We start from the raw sequence: 23,437 nt of genomic DNA on the forward strand, positions 1-23,437 counted from the left end.
ATTTCAATAAGTCGATTTCTGATTTGCTCAGATGGCAAGTGCCCGTAGTCGAGCAGCAACCCAAACCACCGTAAGAAATTTTCAAAATCGAAAGCACTGTTAAATTCTACCCCGCATTTGTAATATTCCGCCGCATCTTCAGGCAAATGCAAAATCTCATGATTCACAAATCTTACTAGATAACCGAGGCGCTTGTGTTCTGTTATGAAATTAACCAATACTACTTTGGCTTTTTCAATATCAGCTGGAGGCACTGGGTTCTTATTGAATCCACCTAACAACTGCATTGCGTAAGGCATTCTCATCAGATGCTCGAGATAGAAGTCATCCAAAATGTCTTTGAATACGGGATACAAGAAGTAACCAAATCTTCTGATCTCGTGAGTTTTGTATTTATTTCCACTTTTACTAAGACTTCGTAATTTCCCATTGAATTCATACGGGTTGCACTTTTCAAAAAATTTTAGTCTACCGTCCACCCTGGCTAGCTGCAAGACACTGAGTTTGCCTTCTTTGACCACCAAAGACATGTTTCTTAAATGCCTGCCAAGATTACCATACCAAATCGTGTGCATTGGATCAATAACAAATCCTGTCACCATGCGGAAATTTATATCTCAAAAGGGGCTAAGATCATCAAAGCTATTTACGTGATTGTCCTGAGTTCTATCTTTCTTGTCATTACTTATATAAGTAAGCCAATCATCGTCGTTACGACAACGATCAGTATCCACAAGTTGAATTATACTTTTAATTCCATCCCTTCGTAGAGGTTTTATTCCCCTCTGTACGCATCTCTCACATGCCCAGTAACCCATGTACCCTATGGTTCTTTTCAAAAAGTTACGCATCGGTCACGAGTTACGCATCGGTTGTCATCTGCAATGACAACTCTCAGACTCACAGTAAACTCTCTTCCTTCTGCTTTGTCATTATATGGGCATAGAAACATTAACTCTTGGATGAGTAAAAGTAGTAGCTCTTTAGCTGAACCCTTCTTTTTCCCATTTTCAAAGCCAATTATAAATGGATGCGAACAATCAAAAACTCTTGGCTGTTCACTGGAGGAAAATGAGGATTTCACAGAATGAATCCTACCTAGAATTGCGGTAATTGAAGCTTGTTCAGAATTGTCGTACAGTGTCGGTCCAGTTATAGAACCGGCCTGTGCGCGGTTCTATAACTGAATGGTTCTATAACCAAGCACCCGATCTTAGTGCCACCTATCGTTGGTTCTTTCATCCCTCAAACTTTGACAGTCTTAGAATGTAAGGGCACATAGCAGAGTGGTAATGCTGTTCGCCATGGATCTATAGTCCCGTGTTCGAACCGATGCTACGACTAACTTAAAAAGATTTTTCATGTATGTGTAATATAGTCTATGGCTATGAATGGTGAGATACTAGTGTATCTTCATTGGTGGGGGACCATCCACAGAGGAAGTGGTTTGATGAACTAGAAGAACTGTTGTCATACCAGAAGGAAAAAGAAATTAGAGTTGGTAGAAGGACTGGAATGGAACAAGGTGCTAGAAGATAAAAATGAATAGTGGAAGCTATTGTATTCTATTGTATTTGGTATGAATAACTTTACCGCCTATTATTATTGTATTTGGTATGAATAACTTTACCGCCTATTATTATTAGTTGGGTCATTGAACCAATGTACAACATTGCCTAAAAAGATAAAACCCATTACAGTACTATTTTTTTGCATGTTTTAAAAGGCAAAACCCATTCATTCTCGCCATAGAAAATCGATATAGTACATAATACGGCCAACGGTGGCGCTGAAACACGGCAAAGAAAAATCGGTTCGATAACCGAGCCGGTTCCATAGCTAGGCGGTTCTATAACTGGACCGGCACTGTACACTTGTGCCCCATCAGCATGAATATCAATCTCAAAATGAGGTAGCTGCTTTGGTGACCTGGCAGTTGCGGTATCAGCTTCTCTTTCTTGGCTAGTTGGACCATCGGTAGCAGCTTCTGCTCCTTTTCGTAGAACTTCACGGGCTTTGCGAAGTACTTCGCCTCCATGGAGAGCTTCAATCTTTCAAAATTCAATCTTAAAAAAAAAATTGTTAGAAACAATTGTAGGAGCAATTGATTTGAAGGTTCTACGGAATTCTATGGGATCCAATGAGAACTCGGATGGTATTACTTTTTCCTGATGCAAATTGGTACAAGTGCTGGGTTTTCCTTGAATATATTTATATATTGAAGAAGAGCTGCATTTTGGTAAGGAGGCTGATCGAGGTTCCAGCAATGGCAGACTGCAGACCAAAGTGAGAATACTTTGCTCCCTCTCGTTGAATGACTGGTTTTGGTAGCTGGAAGGTTTTTTTTTTCGTCTCACGCCACGAGTAACAGAAGTAACTCTAGCACCATTGGTTGACGACCGAAGTGGGGCTGCTACGCTGGGTCCAGCATCAATCGGTGAACGCTCATTTTGATTTGATCCAACAGTTGACGGAAAGGCAGTTGGCGTGGGTAATCCAACGGGTGTTTTTTATATAAAGCCAGCATAGTCTCTACCGTCAATTTGGAGAAGTTGCTTGCCAGTAAGTGGCAACACATTGTAGTCAATCACTGGCCTATGATGGTGTATAAGTCTCAATAGATTATCCATATGAGTTTTTTTAATGTGTAGTAGCTGCCCAGTGTTGCAGAAGACGCAATAAAGACATTGGGTGTAGCTTTTCAGTGAATTCCTACTGGAGTTGATGAGTGTAGTATATTTCCTCCAAACTTTCTAGCAACAGTTGTGTGGGTAGTGAAGTGTCAGGAGCTGTTACATCATTGTCCGAATACAATCCTGAACAGAAGAAATTGGATTAGTTTAGAGTAAATTTGTATAATGTCTTTCTCATTAATACCATCATTTTGCCACGTACACCCAGCTAATGTATTTCTGGCTTCCACGTTTGATCCAAACACTAAAAACAACAAAACACTGGTTATATATATGAGTGAGAGTTGTTGAATTATACAATGAAAAATCACCTCTGCTTGAAGTCGGTGGGATAACGGGCACTATGACTTTCTGTTTTTGAAGGGAGTATTCGTGAATGAGCGAAGTCTTGGAGCGTAGCATATGAATCCATGCTCGTTCAGGAACACCATGTTCGATCCATGTCCGAAGATTAACTTTTGCTTTAACTCGCAGCGTTTTCAAATGTTTAACACTGCTTGAAGGACTCGGTATTTTCTTTTTATCACTGTTAGCTAGCAAAATAATTTGCACTTGTTCAAAAGACAAAGACTCCATTTTTCATCTCGATTCTGAAACAGACGACAACTCAATCGGGCAAGATTATACATGGGTACAAGAAAGTGTTTGTAAAACATTTGTTTCTACAAACATTTAGAGTTTCTTTGGTCAATGTTAAATTTCGCGGACATTTTTTTAAAATGTAATAAGTATGCATTCAGTATATAGTGTGTGAAAATCAGCTATTTTGTATTACTTTATCATTATCGATTACACTAGTGGCAACCATGTGAAGTAGAAGAAGAAGAAGAATTTCCATCGTCTGCTTTCCCTCGTGTGAAACTAGCTGGCCAGTGCAACCATTGCAAATATTGCAAACATGAAAAGGGCGAATTTAAACTTTTGAAATTCACTCAGTGCTTAATGTTATATATTCGTGTCGTGCAACAATCGAAATGAATTACATTTCACCACTGGGTCTCACCAATTTTTAACGCGCCAATTTTTTAGGGTTTCAGTGAAATGAGCAGCGTGCCAACTGAAAACGACAATGCCGAGATGATGGTTCGAAAAGCTTTTGTGGTTAGTATTTAAAGTTCTCGTCTTTTAAAAAATTAATTGTAAATTTTTTTTTAAATTTTTTAGGTTGGCCGTCACAAATCAGTATGGATTGGCACATACCACGATTTGGGGAAACAGTTATCGTTGTCTGAAATGGGAAAGATTAATGAAGAATATTATGTCATAAAAACAATGGAGACTTTTGAGGATGGAGAGAAAACATTTTTCAACTTAATTCCAGTTACGTGGGTGAGTGGTGGAAATGGAGGAGTAAATAGTGCTACTCTGGAATGCAAGTTTTTGTTCCCTGATGATGCAAGTACTAGAGGGTCAGCGATTGGTGAACCATCCAGTTGGCAGCATAAGTCTTTTAAGCGATTTTTACATCCAACCACAGAATGGATGGAGTTCACTGGTATTGTAATCGCAAACAAAGCAGGGAAATTAAAATGTAATTATTATGTTGTCTAGTTTTTAACCACCAACTCGTGTTAATCTTCCTTTTTAGGTTTTAGATTTGGATCTTTAAGCTCGTCTTATCAAAAAACACTGTGATGACAACCTTCCATTTGAAGAATGGACGGACTTTAACAAAGATTGCTCAATTGCCAAATAGCGAAGAAGTAAACTGCCTGCTAAAATTGCAGGACAGCCTCGTGTTCTAAAAAAGGTGGCCAGCAAACACGTTACACCACTTCGCACCCTCACTCAAGATTCTGAAGGAGATGATGGTGACTACGAAAGTGATTCATCTTTGTTGTCCACCAACGCGGCACCTCTTCGAAGCAGGGTCCAACCCTCTTTTACTACAACAACTCAAGTAATAGCTGCTGGACCACTAACTCAACTAGCTGCTGGACCACCAACTCCACTACCTACTGGTCAAACAACTCCACAAGCTTCGCTGTACATGCCTTACTCGTCTTCATTCCAACCTCAAATAGATGTAGGCGATAATGTTCGTGGTAAAAACGTTTAATCTATTATCTGTTCAACAATAAACAACGGAAATGCCATATCATAGGAGTCTTTTCACCTGCTATGTCTAGCATTCAACAACGAATTTTGTTTTAACGCATGTTTACTTTCCCGGAGAAGGGCCATTACTAGTCGAGTGCAATTCTCTATGTAATGCTGTTTTGTTACTAACAGATAATGTCATTTTCACATTTATTTGTTGTCATCCGTTCGGAAAGCCTACAGCTTTTGAAATTAGTTGAATACATCGGTTTTAGTGACAACATAGAAATTGTAATTAGTTTTTGGTTTGGCAAAGCCAGGTAAATGTAAGACATGGCTATTATCCTACTAGCATTCTGCCGTTATAGGGATAGCCCAGCTACGTCCTTTTGAACTATATGGGATATCCCATCCGACGTCTAATGAAGGTCGCCTGGACATCCTAATGTCCGGTTTTTAGACGTCCTGAAATAGGGTATTGATGTCTATCTAAAAGTTAGGCATATTAGGATACTGCCGACGTGTACCCTCTTGCGGGAACACTATACGAAAAAACGAGGATTTTGGGCGGAGCGTCAGAGTAATTTTTCGCCTGGTGCAAGTGCCACCTAGCTGTAAAGGAGCCTGTGCGTGGAGTGAACACCAACACACCCGCAAGAGGCATTTTCCTTTGGTGGAAAACGTCCACCAGACGAGGTGGACCACGTCCGCCAATATTACACATGTATTTTGGTAGAACACCGGCGAGCAGTGTTGATCAGGGATTAATTTATCAATATTGACATAACAGAAATGAACAAGGTTTGGCGACTCAAGTTGGAAATAACCCGGGCCGATGTGAGATTTCAATTTGCAGCCAATAATGGCGCAAAACAACATCAGACCAACATTCAACATTCCAACATCAAAAACTAAATGGTAGCCTAAAACAAAACAATAGCTTTATTCATCGTAATATAAAGTAATGACCAACCTAGCCGGATTTGCCGGATTTGAATCCTAGACCACCATACAACAAATTTATCATTCAGATACTTTATCCACTTAGCTATTTCTATTCATATCAAGTAATATGTTTTCCGGAGTAATTCCGGAAATTGGTTGAAAACTTAGTTAGTTTACATTTAGTACGTGGTTACAGTTCTATTCTTTTTAATGATTAGATACTATTTTAGACAATAACCATTTCATTTTCATGTTTAATCGTTTATTTAGACCAAACAATTCAAAAATACAACAAAAAAAGTAATTACAAATTACAAATTTAAAAAGCACATCCGGCGGACCATTCTTATTTCTTGATCCTATGTTGATTTTAGGTCGGTTCACGTCGTAAATGCTTTATCCAAATGCTTTAGATCCATGGTTGGAAAAATATTGGAATTTGGTTTTTCAAAAACCAAATTAATTCCATCCTGGGCCAAGCTTAGAAAGTTGAGTTTTAACGATGCATGTATCCCGCTACTAAACCAATGTCGATACAATTTCGAACCTTTGCTGTTGTTCGATATCGACTAGCCAATAATAATCCAATGTCCAAAACCCAAATTTCAACGATGTATACATCCCAATAATTTATCCAATGTCAATACAATTTGGAATTTTTGCTGCTGTTCAATATCGAAATGCCAAAGTACCCCAAAGTCAGAAACCCAAGTTGAAACGATATATATATTGACACACTGGTTGTATTTAAACAAGCACAAACGAATACAACAACATCAGTTTGCCTCAAATCTCGCCAGCGTATAGTCGTACTCAATCTGCTCCAAATAATTCAAAAAAAATCCTTTGTCTTTTCTCTCCGCTTTCCCTCCTCGTTTCTTTTCTCACAGTTAAGTGCTACGGTCCCATCACGTGTATTTCAGAATGAATACCTCAAAAAACAGCACAACAAAGCACACTGGTCCATATAAAAGATTTAAAAGCCAAAGTACTTCCTCCTCTAGCAGCTCAGATTCATGTCAGGCCCCAATTTTAACTCTCCTCCTACCCGTCATCATCACCTTCTCGGCCCTAGATAAGTGTTTCAAACAGCTAACGCTCAAGCATCGATAATCTATTTTGTCCACCATAATGAGTATACTTCCCCTTGCGACCACTCGTTTGGGCGCAAATGGGGATCTCCTAGTCCATGCCCAAGATCTGTCTTCCCGAGATTTATTGCTGCAGCAGTCCAAACTAGGCAATGTAGAAATCAACTGCATTCGTTCAAACCGGGAAATCGAGTTCAAAGAAAAATTATTTTCGGAGTCTCCAGGGAAGATTATGAGGAGCAAATTGTATCTGAACTCACTCACCTTGGAGTCACTAAAGCCCTTCGTCTAAGAAAGCTCATCGATGATACCCATGTTGCAACAGACGCGGTGATTCTCTGATTCAGCTGCGCCCCGCCATCTAAAGTCCAAATTGCAAATGAGTTCTTTCGCACTCACCATCTTCGTCAACGCCCCCTCCTATGCTCAAATTGCTGGCTTTTAGGCCACACTGCCCCTAGATGTCGCCAACAAAAGCGCTGCTGTACCTGTGCCAAACCGCACGTACAAAATGACATCGACACATGCCTCGTCTCTAAGTGCTGCCGTAATTGCAATAGCGACAGGCACACATCAGACGACAGGTCGTGCCCAGCCTACCGCCACAAACAACAAATGCTTGACTTTGCTCAGGCAGAGAACTTGTCTTTCCATCAAGCTAAAGACGTTCTTGCCAAACAAAAAAACCACTTACAAGATCCTGAGCCCATCACATCATGGTCCACTCAACCACTCCCCTCCACTCAATGCGCCTCTCCCATCAACGCATCTCCGCCCGATCCCACCGACCCTCAGATCAAAGCCCTTTGGCTCGAAGTGTTCAAGTTACAGAGAGAAGTCAACTCCTTGAAAAATCAGTTAGTCAAATATACACCGTTAGACGTCACTGCTAAGATGCAAGAAAATATTTCTTCGACTACGAAGCTGTACGTAAACCTGAAAACTTCTTTGGACTCGATTGTCCCTGCAATGATAAGACGCGGACTCAAAGGCCACAAAAGAGAAGTATTCCTTCAACAACTTGCAACCATTAACCCATAAATAGTCATCCTCAGTGAGACCCACTGGAATAATCTCGACGTCATTTGTATGACCCGGAAGATGAGATCGTATAACATTGTGCATCAAAATCGCCCAGACGGTTTCGGAGGCGTCGCTATCCTTTTAAAAAAGCATTTAAGTTTCAGCCTTGTTCCAACTGTACAATTCACAAACAATATTCAAGCAATTGGCATTAAAATTCAAAACCTTTTTGAAAAAGAACTAACCGTGTTTTCTATACCTAGAGTTTTATATCAAATCAGGATTCAACTCTAACAAAGAAGTCCATTTTCTGTTCATGGACATTTCCAAAGCGTATGATAACATCTGGATAACCGGATTACTTTTTAAGCTTTGTAAAGCAAGGGATTCAGGCTACATCCTTGGTTGGCTAAAAGATTTTCTCACTCGGCGATGGGTCCGCGTCAGCTTAAATAGTGTAAGGACTCCCGCTAGAGTTAAGACTTTAATTAGAATTAAGTTAACTGCATTTATTTTAAATGTGTACAACCTCATATTTCTCCCTCAACCCTTGACCTCCTTTTTACGCTATCTCTTTTATTATTTTATTGCCCCCTTCCGTTGACCAAGGTGTCAATGCCCCCACCTTATCTCTCAACCTTGTTTCCTTTTTTCGCACCAGTTCACATTTCTTCATGACCTGGTTGCTGATGTTTTCTTTTATAAACCCACGCCAACCTTAGCGTCCCCAAGCCAACTAGTGGTATAAAACCCAAAACACGATTTCTTTTCGCCAGTCTTCTCCTAGCTAGTGTGTGTATTAGTTCTCTTGTAGCTGTGTGACCAATTTGTTAGTGTTGGGGACGGTATTAGTTCTCTTCTAGCTGTGTAACCGACTTGTGAGTGTTCGAGACTAGTTGAATAAACGGTTCACACCCCACCAACGCATGTCCTTTTTCTTCATCAAACGTTACCATACCCTCCGTGAATCCGTCTTCAAACCGAATCACCTGGCATCAAAATGGAGTAAACTGAAGCGTAAGTACCACTCCAACCTATCCTTCATTCCTTTCCTACAACCCGTTCACTTCACATCCGTGCAGCCGACTTGACTGGCAGACGGATCGTTGGTTACCACCCATTACACAATTGTTTGTTTGTTTGTCTTTAGCAGTTTAAATCTGTCAGTTTAGCCCGTGACGGATTAATTATTGCAATACCCAGATAGGAATTTTTGTCCCAATCGAGTCCCAAAGACGTACCAATGGGACGTCTGAGACAGGCTCAAGTATAATACATCTCAAAGCGGTCCATTCTAAAACAAAAATAAAGTCATTTGCATCGTTACGCGATAAATTCTCACAGTCCCTTGTGGATGTACAGTATGTTCCAAAAAACCGAACACCCTTTTCAAATAAAAATGCCCCCTATTGTCAAATAGCACAATTGCAACGAGTTTTAGGCCAAATTGAAGCAAATGGTAAAATGTGGAAAAACCATGTAAGAAATTGCCATGGAAACGAGACACCCATCAGTGAGCTCGCACCCTTACATCAGTGTGTGCTGGGAATACTTGCCGTTAGGCATAGCAAAGAATTTAACAAAGTTTTACCATTTTTTACTCTACTGGTCTACGCGAGACAGAGTTAAGGAATGGAAATCTCGTTTCTATGGCAACCAGACATTTATTTTAGGTGGATTTGCTCAACCCCCAAAACAAAAGAATATTTTTATTATATCATTATTAAATTATAATAATATAATTTAAATTACTATTTATAAAATTTTTTTAACTGAAATAAAATAATATATAATTTCTATTTATGAATATTAGATTTATTTATTACAATAGTAAATTATCAGGCATTCTTTTGTTTTGAAACGTTTCCATTAAAAGAATACTTAATAAGTCACTATTATAATTAATATATTTAATATATATTATTAATTCCAATTGTTATTTTTTAATAAATTGTGATTTATATTATATTATTATAATTTAATAATAATATAATTAAAGTATTCTTTTGTTTTTGTTGGTTAAGCAAATCCGCCTACAACAAATGTTTGGTTGCCATAGAAACGAAACTTCCATTCCTTTAGTCTGTCTCGCGTAGACCAGTAGAGTAAAACAATGATAAAACTTTGTAAAATTCTTTGCTATGCCTAACGGCAAGTATTCCCAGCACACACTGATGTAAGGATGCGAGCTAACTAATGGTTGTCTCGTTTCCATGGCAATTTCTACATGGTTTTTCCACATTTTACCATGTGTTTCAATTTGGCCTAAAACTCGATGCAATTGTGCTATTTGACAATAGGGGGCATTTTTATTTGAAAAGGGTGGTCGGATTTTTTTGGAACATACTGTACCTTATCCGTACCATTTATTAAATTTTGGCTCCAACAAAAAACTTATAGGAAATGTTTACACTAATCGATTCCTTGGTTTTTACGCGGGTAAATTTTTCATACCCATCGTTTTTGACGCCATGCTCACTAGATGGCTTCAGTTTCATCATTTAATAGTTTTTTCACAACTTCTCTATTAAAATTCTCGTCAACGTCGTTCTTAAAATTTCTCCATATTCAAAATTTATAATCAGAGATGGTATAGGTCTATACGCATAATTTTTTCAAATATTTAAATTTCTTTGGTCATAGAAAGCTATGATATGGCAACGCTTCTCCTCTTTACTGTTCCACTTCAGTTGTCGTCTGCTTGCAACCTCATCGGAGTAAATAATCGAAATGTGGTGTAAAAATTGCAGTCAGCGCCAACAACTGTATACGCCAAGAAATCAGAAGTTCAACATGACTTATCAAGTAAGCAAGTATACTTATACCAAATATGCCAATGATATTATCAATCCAATGTAACTTTTGATTTCAGTGGCTCATCGTGAGAAAATTATTCCTCGATTGGATAGTTTGATTAGAAGCGTAGAAATACTGAAAGGGAATCAACGTGACATCATGTCTCTTTTAACCGTGCTTTTGCAAAACATGACTCCACCACAGGCAAATTTAGCGGATACAATAAACGAACACAACTTTCCTTTGCAGACAACTGCCGATGTATCGAAATTCAATAGAACACTTAAAGATCAATCAAAGATCGAAAAAATGGTAAGTTTCCTATATTGCTTTTTTCAATAATGTGCGCTGACTTACAACCTAGTTTTGAATTAACATTTATGTTGTATTTGTAACTCTAGGTCATCTTTGTATCTGGGATCGGTGGTACAGCCAACAACATTGTGGGCAGGGTCATGAAGACTTTGATGACATACAGGCTGGGTAGTCAGTACTGTTTTTCCGGTGCTAACGAAGACAAACATGCATTTAAAATGTTGCCCATGTGTCAGGTGATTATCGGTAAGTTACTGCTGACTCTATGTCTGATTGATTTTTATGTTTGTTGTGCTCGAATTGTAAACATCCATTTTTTTTTATTTAGATGGAATAAAACAAGTTCACCCCAGCTTATTAGACAAACACACGATTGAAGGCAAGATATCAACATGGTTGCGGCACTGCTCCCGAAACGCTGCAAAAGAAACTGCGAGAGAGAACGACGATGAAAAAGACGAAGAATAATTTAATTTGATGACAACAAACATGTAGCATTGTTCATTTATTATTTTTGGTTCCATTTTGTCATAAAGATGTTGTTGTCCCGTGTTAATCAAATTATTGGCAAAAGAAGAAGCCTTATCTCTGTTAATTTAAACCTTTGTGTCATTTAACTTGAAATTGATCTCAAAACAAGAAGTTTGTTTATTTGAGATTTCGGGAAAATATTGTCACGTGGTCAATGACCACGTTATGTGATCCGGTATGCAATGCTACCGGACGTGTGACGTCAGTGTTTTCCCCCCATATATAGTCCCCCGTGGTCGTGTATCAGGAGGCAGTCTTAGTCTAGTGAACCGTCAATACAACATACTGTTACATGGTGGAGATGCAGAACCTCCGGTAAGTCTCTTTTGTGGTTGTGTTTCTCTTCGATTCTGTGCTGCGGAGGCGGTGGCTGTCAGGGACCCCTGAGATTCGACGACCCAACTGGTTTTAGCACCTTAAATTGTTGGGGTACGGGGTCACGGCTCCGACCGTAGGGCAATCGGGGGAAGCATAACGAAGGAGAGACGCCGGGGGGGAAACGGTGAAAAGGGCTAAGGCGGGGCAGACGGGTACATTGAGGGAACGTGGATAGCGGAAACCGTGAGCCGAAGTGGTCGGCAAGAATCGGGGCAGTGAACCGTGAGCCGAAGAGTTCGGCAAGAAGCGGAGAAGTGACCGTGAGCCGAAGTGTTCGGCAAGAATCGGGGTAGTGAACCGTGAGCCGAAGAGTTCGGCAAGAAGCGGAGAAGTGACCGTGAGCCGAAGTGTTCGGCAAGAATCGGGGCAGTGAACCGTGAGCCGAAGTTTTCGGCAAGAATCGGAGAAGTGAACCGTGAGCCAAAGTTGTTGGCAAGAAGCGGAGAAGTGAACCGGAAGCCGAAGAGTTCGGCAAGAAACAGGCGGTGCGAGGATTGCGGGAAGTAGATGATAGGAGAGGAGGACGTAAGGAGCGGGGAGAGAATCCGAGACGCTCGGGGACGGTTCGTGGCACGGGGTAGTTGGGGGATACCCGAGATCGGGAGTGCATCCCAGGGGCGGGCGAGGACGCGCAGTCGACCGTTGAGGGAGAGCGGAACGGAAGAGCGAGGAGAAATAGAGGACGGGGCTAACGAACCCCAACAGGAGCAGCAACCGGCATCCGTTCGGCAGGAGTATCATCTCATATTCAGTGAGGAGGAAACTGAGCGGTGGGAGGACGCCGGAGAGGAAGAAGGATCGGGAGAACACGGAGAAGAGCAGCCAGAGTGGGATTTCACGGATTTGAGAAGAAGATCATCGAATATCAGTAGCTACATCCGGGGATTCAGAGCAGCTCAACAGCAAGTGGGCGCAAGGCACGCGATGGCCGCAAAGATAAAATTCCAATCCCCACCCACCTTCGGGGGGAAGGACGGGGAGGACGTCGTGCAGTGGATGCATCGATACGAAAGAATCGGGAGATATAATCGATGGGGAGATGAAGAACTTCGCGACCACGTGGAGCTGTCGCTGTCCGGGGCAGCGCAGAAGTGGTACTCATACAAAGAGGCCGCGGGACAACTAGCAGCCGAATGGGAGGATGTTGCAGGACCGCCAATTGTACCCGGAGTAAAAACACAGCTGTTGGAGCAATTCAAGCCAGTCAATCAGAATCGATTCAATGAAGCGAAACTGAGAGAACGCAAACAAGGAATCGAGGAATCCACGATCGAGTATTTTTACGACATCTTGGATTTATGCCGCAGAGTAGACCCGAATATGTCCGAAGCTACGAGATTGGCGCACCTATGGAGAGGACTCAAGCCAAGTTTACTAGAGAAACTCTGGAGTTTGAAACCCAACTCATGTGACGAATTCCTTCAAGAAATTAAGCGGTATCAGGAAATGACTTCCCGAGCAAGACACGAGGAATGGGCGATGGGCGTGGTTGGAAAACAAACACCAACGGCGGGAAGTGAGAGAATGGATCGAATAGAAAAATTGCTAGAGGGACTGATGGGAGCCGTTGCATTAAGGAACGCATCAGGGGCAGCCGCACAGCATGGAGAAAGAGCGGAGAGTCAACAGTATCGGTCGGATAACCGATCGATACTGAAATGGACTTCGGATGGGGAACCTATCTGCAGCAGATGTAAGACGGAGGGACACATCGGGAGAGAGTGTCCAACAAGAACAAACGGTCAGGGAGGCCTGAGGGGTCGGTCACCGGACGGACAGGTCGTATGCTACGGGTGTGAAGGGATAGGACACATACGTCGTGACTGCCCGAGCTCCCAGCGAGAAGGAGGGGCACCACAACAGCAACGGCAGGTGCGATTCGCTGGAGAGGGTAGGCAAGTAATTGGTCTAGTAGGGACACAGCATGTAGACCCGGAGGTGCTAGCATGGCCAATTCTGAAAATCGACATCCAGAGGATGGTAGTACTGGATGTGTGGTGCTGGGGAAAACGGGTGGCTGCCGTGATAGATACAGGGGCGGGAGTGTCCGTGTGTTCGCCCAAATTAGTAAGAGAACTAGGGATAACAGTGACACCATGGCGCGCAAATCGTCTAGTATCAGTTGACGGCAAGGAGATTCAACCGGGAGGAGCCGCAATGCTGTCAGTATCAGATGGGAGGATGACCGTCAAGGGGGAGGCTTTGGTTCTGGACGGCGACATCGACTTACTTCTGGGGAAAGACATGTTGGAAAAACTTGGAACGCGGATGAAGATTGGGGCGCTACCGGAGATCTTCATTGGAGACACTGCCATGGGAGCACCGGTGGCAGAGATGACGGAGGAAGCACCAAAACTAGTAGTCCAGAATGGATGCGAGGTCCCACCCCGATCGAGGAAATTGGTCGCAACTCAACCACTAGATTTGAATGGGTTTGGCGAAGGTGCACTGATGGAACCATCCCAAGCATTGCAGACGACGAAAAGGGTGTCGACGGGTAAGGTCCTAGTTAGCGGCGTGGGAACAATCGGACAGATGGCGATAACCCACTTATCGGACCACAAACAATGGATCGAAGAGGGGACGGTGTTAGGAATAATCGAGCCAGTGACCGAAATCAAGGAGGGAGACACGCCAGTAGCCGTCGCGACAGCAGAGGCAGAGAAGAAAGCGCGTCGGGAGCACAAATTTGACAGCAGGATTGGAGAAGAATTAATGCCGACAGACAGAGAAAAGATCCGAAAAGTGTTAGTGGAATATGGCGACTATTTTTCGTGGCCCGGAGACCAACTAGGACTGAGTACGGCAGCAGGGCAGACAATAGAGGCCAGGGGAAAGGACATCCGTGACCGAGAGGCTGAAACTAGAGAGACTATACCCCTGGACGAGGAGGTGCAAGAAGCTCGAAATGAAAGTGTGGACGATCAGGTGCGTCGATCAACACGAGTCCGTATGCCACCGGTACGATACGGACAAATGCCGCAGGTGGCAGTGGGGGCTCTTCTCCTTCTGCTAGGACTACTAGGACCGCGGATGGGGGAACTTTTCCCACCTACTCAACTGCGGTCGGTAGACGACTCAGTAGACGACTCGGAGAGGGAAAAACGAGCGGCGGAACATCATACATACCCATTCGAGCTATGGGGTGTGGGAGCAGCGTTGTTTATGGCCAGTGTGGCTGTGTTCAGCATCCAGTGGTGCCGCGGAAGAAAAGGAGACGTTAATAGGGCTGACCTTCGGGAACGCCTACGGATAGTGGAGGAGTTCGTAGAAAAAGAAGCTAAGAAGCGACGTGCGCGGCGGTGGAGTACCGCCGAAAAAAAAAAGACGATGTTTTTGTTTTTTTTTTGGGGGGGGGGGGTGTCATGTGGCCTATATCATGTACCAATGTTCCCGGTTTTCTTTCGGTATATCTTTTTTTGTAATGTTTGTTTTTTTAGTAATGCATTCGGGGACGAATGCAGCTAGAGGGGGGGATGTCACGTGGTCAATGACCACGTTATGTGATCCGGTATGCAATGCTACCGGACGTGTGACGTCAGTGTTTTCCCCCCATATATAGTCCCCCCGTGGTCGTGTATCAGGAGGCAGTCTTAGTCTAGTGAACCGTCAATACAACATACTGTTACAATATACAAAATTGATTTGTTTACAAATATCCTTTTGTTATAGTTATTACTGTCTTACTAAAGATAAAAAAATAAGCCAAAAATATATAGTCACATTACTGAAAGAAAAATCATTTATATTATACATATCCCATATGCATACCATGATTTAAAAATTGGTGTAAAGTTCGTACATCCCCCGTCCAAGAGTCGTCCCATGGGCTGTACTAGGAACAAGAATAGGGTGCTGGCAAGGCGGACATTGCCACATCCAAAACCAGTCCCGAACACAAGAACGTTAAATAACGGGGAGTCCATGGGACGTCGCAATCGTACCAACATGACATCTATGGGACGTCTTTGGCTCAGGTGTGTGTTATCTGGGTAGCACCTTTTCCAAAACAAAAATTACATCAGTTGGGGTTCCACAGGGCGCTGTAATCAGCCCGCTTCTCTTCACTGTGAGGACACGGGATTTTCCATTAGCAAAGAACTCCCAAAATTCAAAATTCTCTAGGGGTTTCCCTACGAATGTACGCAGATAACATATCTGCCTCATTCACTCATCGCCACAGAAGAAAAGCACGACTGGCTCTCTAGAGGTCCCTGACACGGTTTATCAGATGGTGCAAGCTGTGGAGATTCACCATTTCCTTGTCGAAGTCCTTTACAATCTCCCCCTACAGTTAACAGCCCTGGGAGAAACAATTCCTGATGTTAATGAAGGTAAATTCCTTGGATTATCTTCGATAAAAAACTTACTTGGAGATCCCACTTACTCGAACTAACTGGTAAAATAGCACAGAAGCATAATCTGTTCAAAATTCTTGTTAGAAGAAGCATAGACCTCAAACCAAAACTGCTAATAAACCTTTTCCTGGCCTTAGTGAGAAGCATCATTGACTACTCATATCCTGTTATCCTCCAATTAAGGTCAACGTTGATGAACAAACTTGACACCATCCAGAATACCATTCTTCGTTCAATTTTACAAGCTCCCTGCTCTACTCTTCGGGCTCACCTTTGGCTTGACACAGGCATATGTCCCATCCTTTGCAGATGTGACTGGTTAGCTTACCACTACCAAATGAAATTGAATTTCAAATCAAAAAATCCTTTTTATAAAAACGCCTCACAAACTTACAGTAGTCTTACCTTCTGGAAACCTCGTAGTATCCCGAACATTCTGGTCAGCAAATCACAACTATCAGCATATGGCGTTCGCCTTTTTCAGTCTCCCTGGAAAAAAAAGAACTTAGAGATCCACCATGGTTAATGCCAAAAATTTCTACTTTTTTCTTCCTGCTCAGCAAAACCATCTCAACAGCAAACCAAACACGTGAGAGAATCCTATTCAGACTGATGTATACCTATACAAACAATGGCGGCGCAGACGAAAATGACACAATTACCGTTTTTTCTGATGGCTCTTTCAACCCGAGTGACAACACCGCAGCATGCGCCATCTATTGCCCAAAACTACAAATTTCAAAGGGATGGAAACTTACGGACGCTACACGGCAGAACTAGTAACAATAACTAAAGCCATCGAATGCGCCTGTGTCGGCTCTCCAACGCTCGTTCAAATTTTTTCTGACTCACGCAGAGCAATTGAAGCCGTAAACGGTTTCCAACCATCCAACGATTACATTATCCACATCCGTAACATTGTTGCGGACACTCTCTCTGCCAACATCAGGATCGAACTACACTGGATTCCAAGCCACATCGCCCAAAGACGTTGACTGTTTGTTATTGTTTCAAATGTTGATAGCCCTTCACTGTAACGACGATTTCAAGTACTAGTTGTAGCGAATTCTTAAAAATTTGGCACTTGAAATGTTAGCAATATTCTGACGTACAACGTGCCACAATAATTTTGCTCCTGGTAGCAAAATTAATGGGAGAAATCAGTCCTCAAAGTCGTTTGCCTATGTTAAATCCACCTAAACAAGGCTGAGTAAGACTACAAATGGCGGCTTGCAGGGTTGCCGGACTACATGAATACTGCTTTTCGCAACGTGAAAATGGTCTATCTAATGTTGATACAATTTCAAATTTTTGCTAAACAATTGCAAAATTTTTTACCCTATTCATCTTTTTATTTCCCAATTTTTTTTTCTAGCTCCAGTTCTATCTACTTTATTTTTATTTTATTTTTGTTTGTAAGTTGCTCGTCTCTTTAAGCCGAAGAATTTCGTTTGCTGCCAGAAATTCGTCTGCTACAAGGGGATGAACAACAAACCATTCACAAACAATAGGTAAATAAAAATAAACCTGATAGAACTAGGGATAGAAAAAAAAATTTAGAAAAGAAAAAATGAGTAGGTTACCCACTGCTTGACTGCTACGAAGAAAAGGGGGAAAATCATAATTATATTTATGAAAACTTATTTTTTAACATGAAGAAGTTGGTTTCTCCATAAGACGCTGCAGCCACAGCAGACCAACTTGGACACAAATGAGATTTTCGCATTTGTGGAGAACGTGCAACGTAGGATGTTTTACTGCTCTATTGACGTTTTTTACAAAGCGAAAAGCATGAATACTTTTTCAAACATTTTACAGAAATAGATAGATTTTGATGAGGGCTATCGATATCTGTAAAATTTATTTGATTTGGACTTATTATTTTTTCCGCAAAAAATTATTTAAGTTTTACATACATCAGGGAGTTAGGGGTTACCCGATACCTGTGAAACCGCACCGACCTTAACAAAAAATTGTAAACCAGTTTACAACCTTATTTAAAAAATTTAATGTAATAATTTTGAACAAATGGATAGATCTTATCAAGAGCTATCCATTCCTGCAATTTTTTTCAAATATAGAGCTTATAGTTTACCGATTATAATTTATTTAGTTTCACGATTCGTCAAACCACACCGACAAAAATATCCAATCGGTTTACTACTCGGTTAGGTATTTGTTAAGCAAAAATTTAACGGAAGTGGATAGTCCCCATCATCGGCTATCCATTTCTGTAAAATTTGTTTATTTGGACCTAATATTTTTACCTATGAAGCTATTTTAATTGTGTGTACTGGGATAGAGGGATTACCCGAGACACGTTAAACCGCACCGTCCTGCCTACCTGAAAAATAGCTGGTGGGTCATTACTCGGGTAGGTGCTTTTCAAGCGGTTTTCTTTCGTTCAAAATACCTCCTTTAAAAGATATGGCCCAGCCTTAACATTAAAAAGGGTGGGCAAGTGAAGGAAAATAAATAAAACTATAATGTATTGCACAAAATAAGTCAAATAGGGTACACAGTAATGATATCGGGTTTTGGAACCGGTTCCAATACCCAAATGCTCATGAGTGGAAAATCACAATTATTACAGTAATTTTAATGAAATTATACCGTTGCTTAATTAAGTAATATTCTAATAAATGAAAAAAATGTATAAAGTTAAAAGGCATTGTATTACGGAAAGTAAACAGAAAGAAAAATAAACAATAAACATAAATAATAACAAACGCAAAACAAAAAAATAACGGCTCGGGGGTTTTGTGTTTTTGCCTGACAGGGTTCAGGTCCCTGAACGAGATGGAGTTGCAACTGAATGCGTAAGGCAAGTTGCGCTAGTATAGCGAATTGAGCTGCCTATCTCTTGCTGCAAATTGAGGCCAGGGACCTGAACCCTACCAGGAGTTGTCGTCATGTTTTGCCTGACAGCGTTCAGGCCCCTGAACGAGACGGAGTTGGGAGGGAGAGAGGGAAACTATTCCCCGATTGACAGGTGACCTTTTAATATATATTTTTTTATTTGACCTAGTAAAGGTTTAAATATTAAAATGTGTAATGGATTTTGTTACTTAATTTATTTTGAAGGTCTACCGACGCCACATACGTAAAAAGGTTTTTTTAATTTTTTTAACGTTGCGCCAGTACCTTCCTGTAGTAAGCCAGGTCTAGGACCGAACCCTACTTTAGACACACAAGCAAAATCAAAACAAACCATTTCACATTTACATCAAAATATTCACTCGGTCAAATAACTGTACAGTCACGGCTAAAAGTTTTTTTTACGTGTAGCTCAAAAACCTGTCTTTTTACTGTGTATTGTCGGATGTTATGAGGCTATTGCAGAGGTGGAGATACCTTATTTGTTAAATTTTTTGTTTCTTTCCCCCTACTCTTCCACCCTTATTTACTTAATTTTTCTTCTTACCATCAATTACTATTTTACCACAATGGGACTTTATTTAGGGAACGAAAACTAATAGGGTTGCTAGTCGTATGCCACATCGTTATAAAATAGTAATTTATGTAAAGAAGAAAAATTAAGTATATACAGTATGTGTGGAAGAAGACATCTTAAAAAGATACATTTCTAAGACAACTCCATTTTGGGGAAAGTTCACTTGACAACAGGGAGAAAGTTGCCTTTGTGAATTGTACCTGTCATCGTATCGCATCATGCCACCAGGGGGTCCGTGTAAATTCCATATCTAACACTAGAGCACTGGAGCATTTGTATATATTGACCTAATAATTTACTTTTATCTATAACTCCGTTGCAGTTTTATCGTTTCATGGCATTTGCTCTAGAGCTCAGAAATGAAAAATAATTTTAAATAATTTTGGTTTGTTTGAAATTTGAATTTGTTCTAGCACTTTCAATACATTGGTCCCGACATTGGTTAACCCACATCGTGGTAAAATAGTAATTGATGTTAAACGAAGAGTTAAGTCAATATGGACGGAGGGTAGGGATTAAGAAATAAAAAAGTCTAACAAATAAGGTACCTCAACTTCTGCCATATACAGTAGCGGTCCACGAAGTGGAAGGCTCGCAAAGTGGGAATTCCTACAAAGTGGGAAGGGGTGGAGCCTGCACCAAAAAGACCCCTTTAGCCTTGTATTCTTTGAACTTGCGCGGGGGTTTAAACTTCAAACCCTTTTTAACCGGTTTTCTGCCCTAAATATATGATGGAAATCGCTGCCGAGTAAAAAAAACCCTTTAATTATTGAGATAACTCGCCAATCATATTAAAAAATTCCTTGTGAAATTCAATCAAAATTTTGTGATTTCTAGTCTACTTCATGTGTTCTATATTATTACGATTAAACCTAGAAAATGTTTTTTTATTTGCAATGTACTTCTATTGATGTAATATACGTAATATTTTGCTGTGATGAATAAGAGAAACAGAAAGTGCGTACGTACACACTTTCTTAATGATAAACTTCATGTATCGGGTTCAGCAACAAATATTGGGCCACGGGAACAGTGCTGAGGGCAACAAGGTCACATCTCTCTAGCAGTTGCAAGACCCTTCTTGTATTGTTCTTAAGGGAAAAATGGGACAAACCGGCAAAGTGGGAAGCTTCTCCCCTCGCACGACTTGTCCCACTTCGTGGACCGCTACTGTATAGGCTTATATAATCCGCCAATACACAGTAACAGCCACGACTGTATATTCAACTTATTACTTTTTATAGATTTTTGTTTATTATGATGCTGCGTCTTAGTTTGATAAAATTGTCTTAAAAACTGAAAAATGGGATGCGCTGCAAGTAGCCTAACTAAATGAACAGCATGAATAATATTATGAAAATTCTGCCGAAATCGATCTCCTAAATAATGCAATCAGGTTATATGGCAGATTAGATACCATGTCGCCTATAGGAGAGGGTAGGACTAGTCGGTCACCTTTTTTTATTTTCGTCACCCATTTCTTTAATTTTTCATATTTCGAAAGCCGTCAAGACTTAAAATAAAGTTCCGATAATCAGCTTTCTCGTATTATTTTTTTATTTTAGCTATACAATACTATAAGCTTTTATTGAGCTGTTTAATAATTTATACTGAAATAAACGTTTGAAAAGTTTTAAAATTTTGTCAACAAGCCCCTCAAACGGGACAAGTTGGCGGCGGTTGCGGGGTAAGTATAGGCCCATGTATTTCAAATGAGAATTCTTGTCAAAAATGTTGAAAACAAAATGGAATAACATCACAAAAAAGTGAAGTTCGAGAGTAATTTCTATGGGTGAGAAACTTAAGACATAAACACTATATAACCACCTTCAATTAAAAAAAGGGATGGAAAATACATTATTACAATTTTTTTATTATTATTTTTTTTTTTTTTTTTGCATGAGGTATTTCATTGTTTCTGAACTGGTTTTCTTCTGCCCTATAAAATAACCAGCCAGCTAGCCCCCCACCCTCCCCTACATGTAGAGGAGAGTGGGGGCAATTGAGACACAGGACAATTGAGACACAGGGCAATTGAAACAAAAATTGTTTCTCTCGCCGTATGAGAGGAATTTTCTTGAAAAAATAAGGGTAAAAAAAAGGGGGGGTTTACAAGTTTAGAAAAATTTACGAGTTTTTTTATTCAAAACTTTTTAAGATATCTCGAAAAACCTGTTTTTTGTTCTCCATTTGTTAAATTTGCGTTTTCAATTTTTTTGTTTTAACCCCTAAAACGCTACGCTTTAGTAATAAAATTAGTTTCAGATGATTTGCAATTCATTTTTCTACAATTTAATGTCATTTAATTTTTCCATGCATTCTTCAATAATTTTAAATAATTAAATGTAACGATGACCCTATTGAAGGGCAATTGAAACACTTTGTTTATATTCCCTGTCTGCGAGTGGTTGCATTTTTTTTGCAAGTATTTGACGTAATTCATTTTAACAAATGTAAATCATCATGTTAACACAACTATAGTACTTGTATTCGCTGTTTGGGATTTATTAAAAAAAGCATGTTGCTTAATGGTTTTTTTTAAATTTAATTATTTAAATATTTTAAACTAAATTACGATCTGCTTTAAGCATATTTTAAAAATCTGTAAATCGCATTGTACCTAATGGTAAAATTTGATCACACTAGCAGTTGGGGCTGCTGAGATATCGTGAGTTTCATTTTATGTGGGTATGAAGAAGCTTCCTTATGGGAAAACCCACGTTGCAATTGCGTCGTCACACCGTTTCAATTGCCCTGCTACCATGGCAATTGAAACACTCGAAGCGACCTCAGTTTTTTACAATTTACTACTATTATAATTAATCTTTTCTCATAAAAAAAAATATCGTTTAGTAGCTGAGATAATAGGCTACAATTCTATATAATTTTTATATTAAATTTTCAGTTTTTTTTTCAAGAAATACAAAAAACCAAAAAGTGTATCAATTGCCCCCACTCTCCCCTACTAGGCTATCATTTCTAAACCATTAGACTAACGAATGTGACAATCGATGATTGACGCGTAACGACGGCCCACCCAGCCGTGACTTCGACTAGACTAATTCGTAAAAAGAAGACTATTTCTAAATAAAAACCCCCTTCAATTATTTTTGTGACACTTCCCAGAAAAATAAAGTACAATCTTATAAACTAATCACAACAAACGACGTTTTGTTTGCCATTATAGGCCATCAATCCGTTTCGAATATAGTAGCAAAAGCACACTAGTTAAAAAGCTTCCAAAATATGTAGAATTGCAGTAGACTAAAATATATTGCTGTGTTTGCCTTATATTATAGGCTATATATGCAATCATATATAGAGCCTAAGCTACTCAGCCCGCGTTCAGTTTGAAATCCAATACTATATCATAACCCGATAGCTTGTCAAAGAAGGCGAATATTTTTCTATTCAAGCATTTCAGAACGTATTTCAAATACTTGATAGTACAATTCTCAATTGATTCAATCACAATATGGAACCAGAAATATACGTGAGATGAGCAATCAAAATATTCTCAGGAAAGGAAGGTTAGGCTACAAATCTACAATGTTGGATTTCACTGATTTTCTATATTCACACCAGTAGGGTCTAGTCGGAAATACACAAAAACAAATCTTTTGATAAACCTGACCGATGCAGACTACTTTTCTTTCTCAGCGGTCATACCAGCGCTCTTTTAGAGACCTATACAGACCAATCAGCGGTAGCAAAGTAAAGGATGGATTTCTATTGGAAGTCATGGATCACTAGCCCGCCCACTTAGCCCTACGAACACGTTCTTGCGGGTTGGGCAATGGAGTTGAAACGGAT

At 40.3% G+C, this 23,437-nt stretch overlaps 3 protein-coding genes and 1 long non-coding RNA gene across 6 annotated transcripts; 2 read left to right on the plus strand and 2 right to left on the minus strand.

Moving 5' to 3' along the window:
- Positions 1–2,264: 2,264 nt before the first annotated feature.
- Positions 2,265–3,283, minus strand: LOC116919701. Its single transcript, XM_045174442.1, has 3 exons — positions 3,005–3,283; positions 2,878–2,937; positions 2,265–2,816 (listed from the first exon to the last, which is right to left on the minus strand). Exons 1-3 carry the CDS (start codon positions 3,267–3,269, stop codon positions 2,713–2,715), a joined length of 429 nt encoding a protein of 142 aa, XP_045030377.1. The 5' UTR covers positions 3,270–3,283; the 3' UTR covers positions 2,265–2,712.
- Positions 3,284–3,554: 271 nt separating this feature from the next.
- On the plus strand, positions 3,555–5,001 carry LOC116916299. 2 transcript variants are annotated; one of them, XM_045170006.1, is made up of 3 exons: positions 3,555–3,794; positions 3,858–4,224; positions 4,282–5,001. In XM_045170006.1, the coding sequence occupies exons 1-3, from the start codon at positions 3,735–3,737 to the stop codon at positions 4,326–4,328; spliced, it is 474 nt and encodes a 157-aa protein (XP_045025941.1). In that variant the 5' UTR covers positions 3,555–3,734; the 3' UTR covers positions 4,329–5,001. The 2 variants fall into 2 exon arrangements, with proteins under 2 accessions (XP_045025941.1, XP_032777427.2); XM_032921536.2 differs by having other exon boundaries at positions 4,289–5,001.
- Positions 5,002–10,460: 5,459 nt separating this feature from the next.
- LOC123470907 lies at positions 10,461–11,575 on the plus strand. Its single transcript, XM_045171626.1, has 4 exons — positions 10,461–10,597; positions 10,665–10,900; positions 10,990–11,149; positions 11,232–11,575. Coding segments are annotated over exons 1-4 (537 nt in total). The 5' UTR covers positions 10,461–10,596; the 3' UTR covers positions 11,372–11,575.
- A 3,839-nt stretch (positions 11,576–15,414) lies between these two features.
- On the minus strand, positions 15,415–17,420 carry LOC116926977. Of its 2 annotated transcripts, none has more exons than XR_004396410.2 (5): positions 16,713–17,420; positions 16,565–16,659; positions 16,292–16,500; positions 16,183–16,234; positions 15,415–16,115 (listed from the first exon to the last, which is right to left on the minus strand). It is a non-coding gene; the product is annotated as an uncharacterized LOC116926977 (long non-coding RNA). The 2 variants fall into 2 exon arrangements; XR_004396409.2 differs by having other exon boundaries at positions 16,576–16,659; positions 16,713–17,417.
- Between the last annotated feature and the right edge of the window lie 6,017 nt (positions 17,421–23,437).

This window comes from Daphnia magna, linkage group LG1 (genome assembly GCF_020631705.1).
Source record: "Daphnia magna isolate NIES linkage group LG1, ASM2063170v1.1, whole genome shotgun sequence".
NCBI classification, from domain to species: domain Eukaryota; kingdom Metazoa; phylum Arthropoda; class Branchiopoda; order Diplostraca; family Daphniidae; genus Daphnia; species Daphnia magna.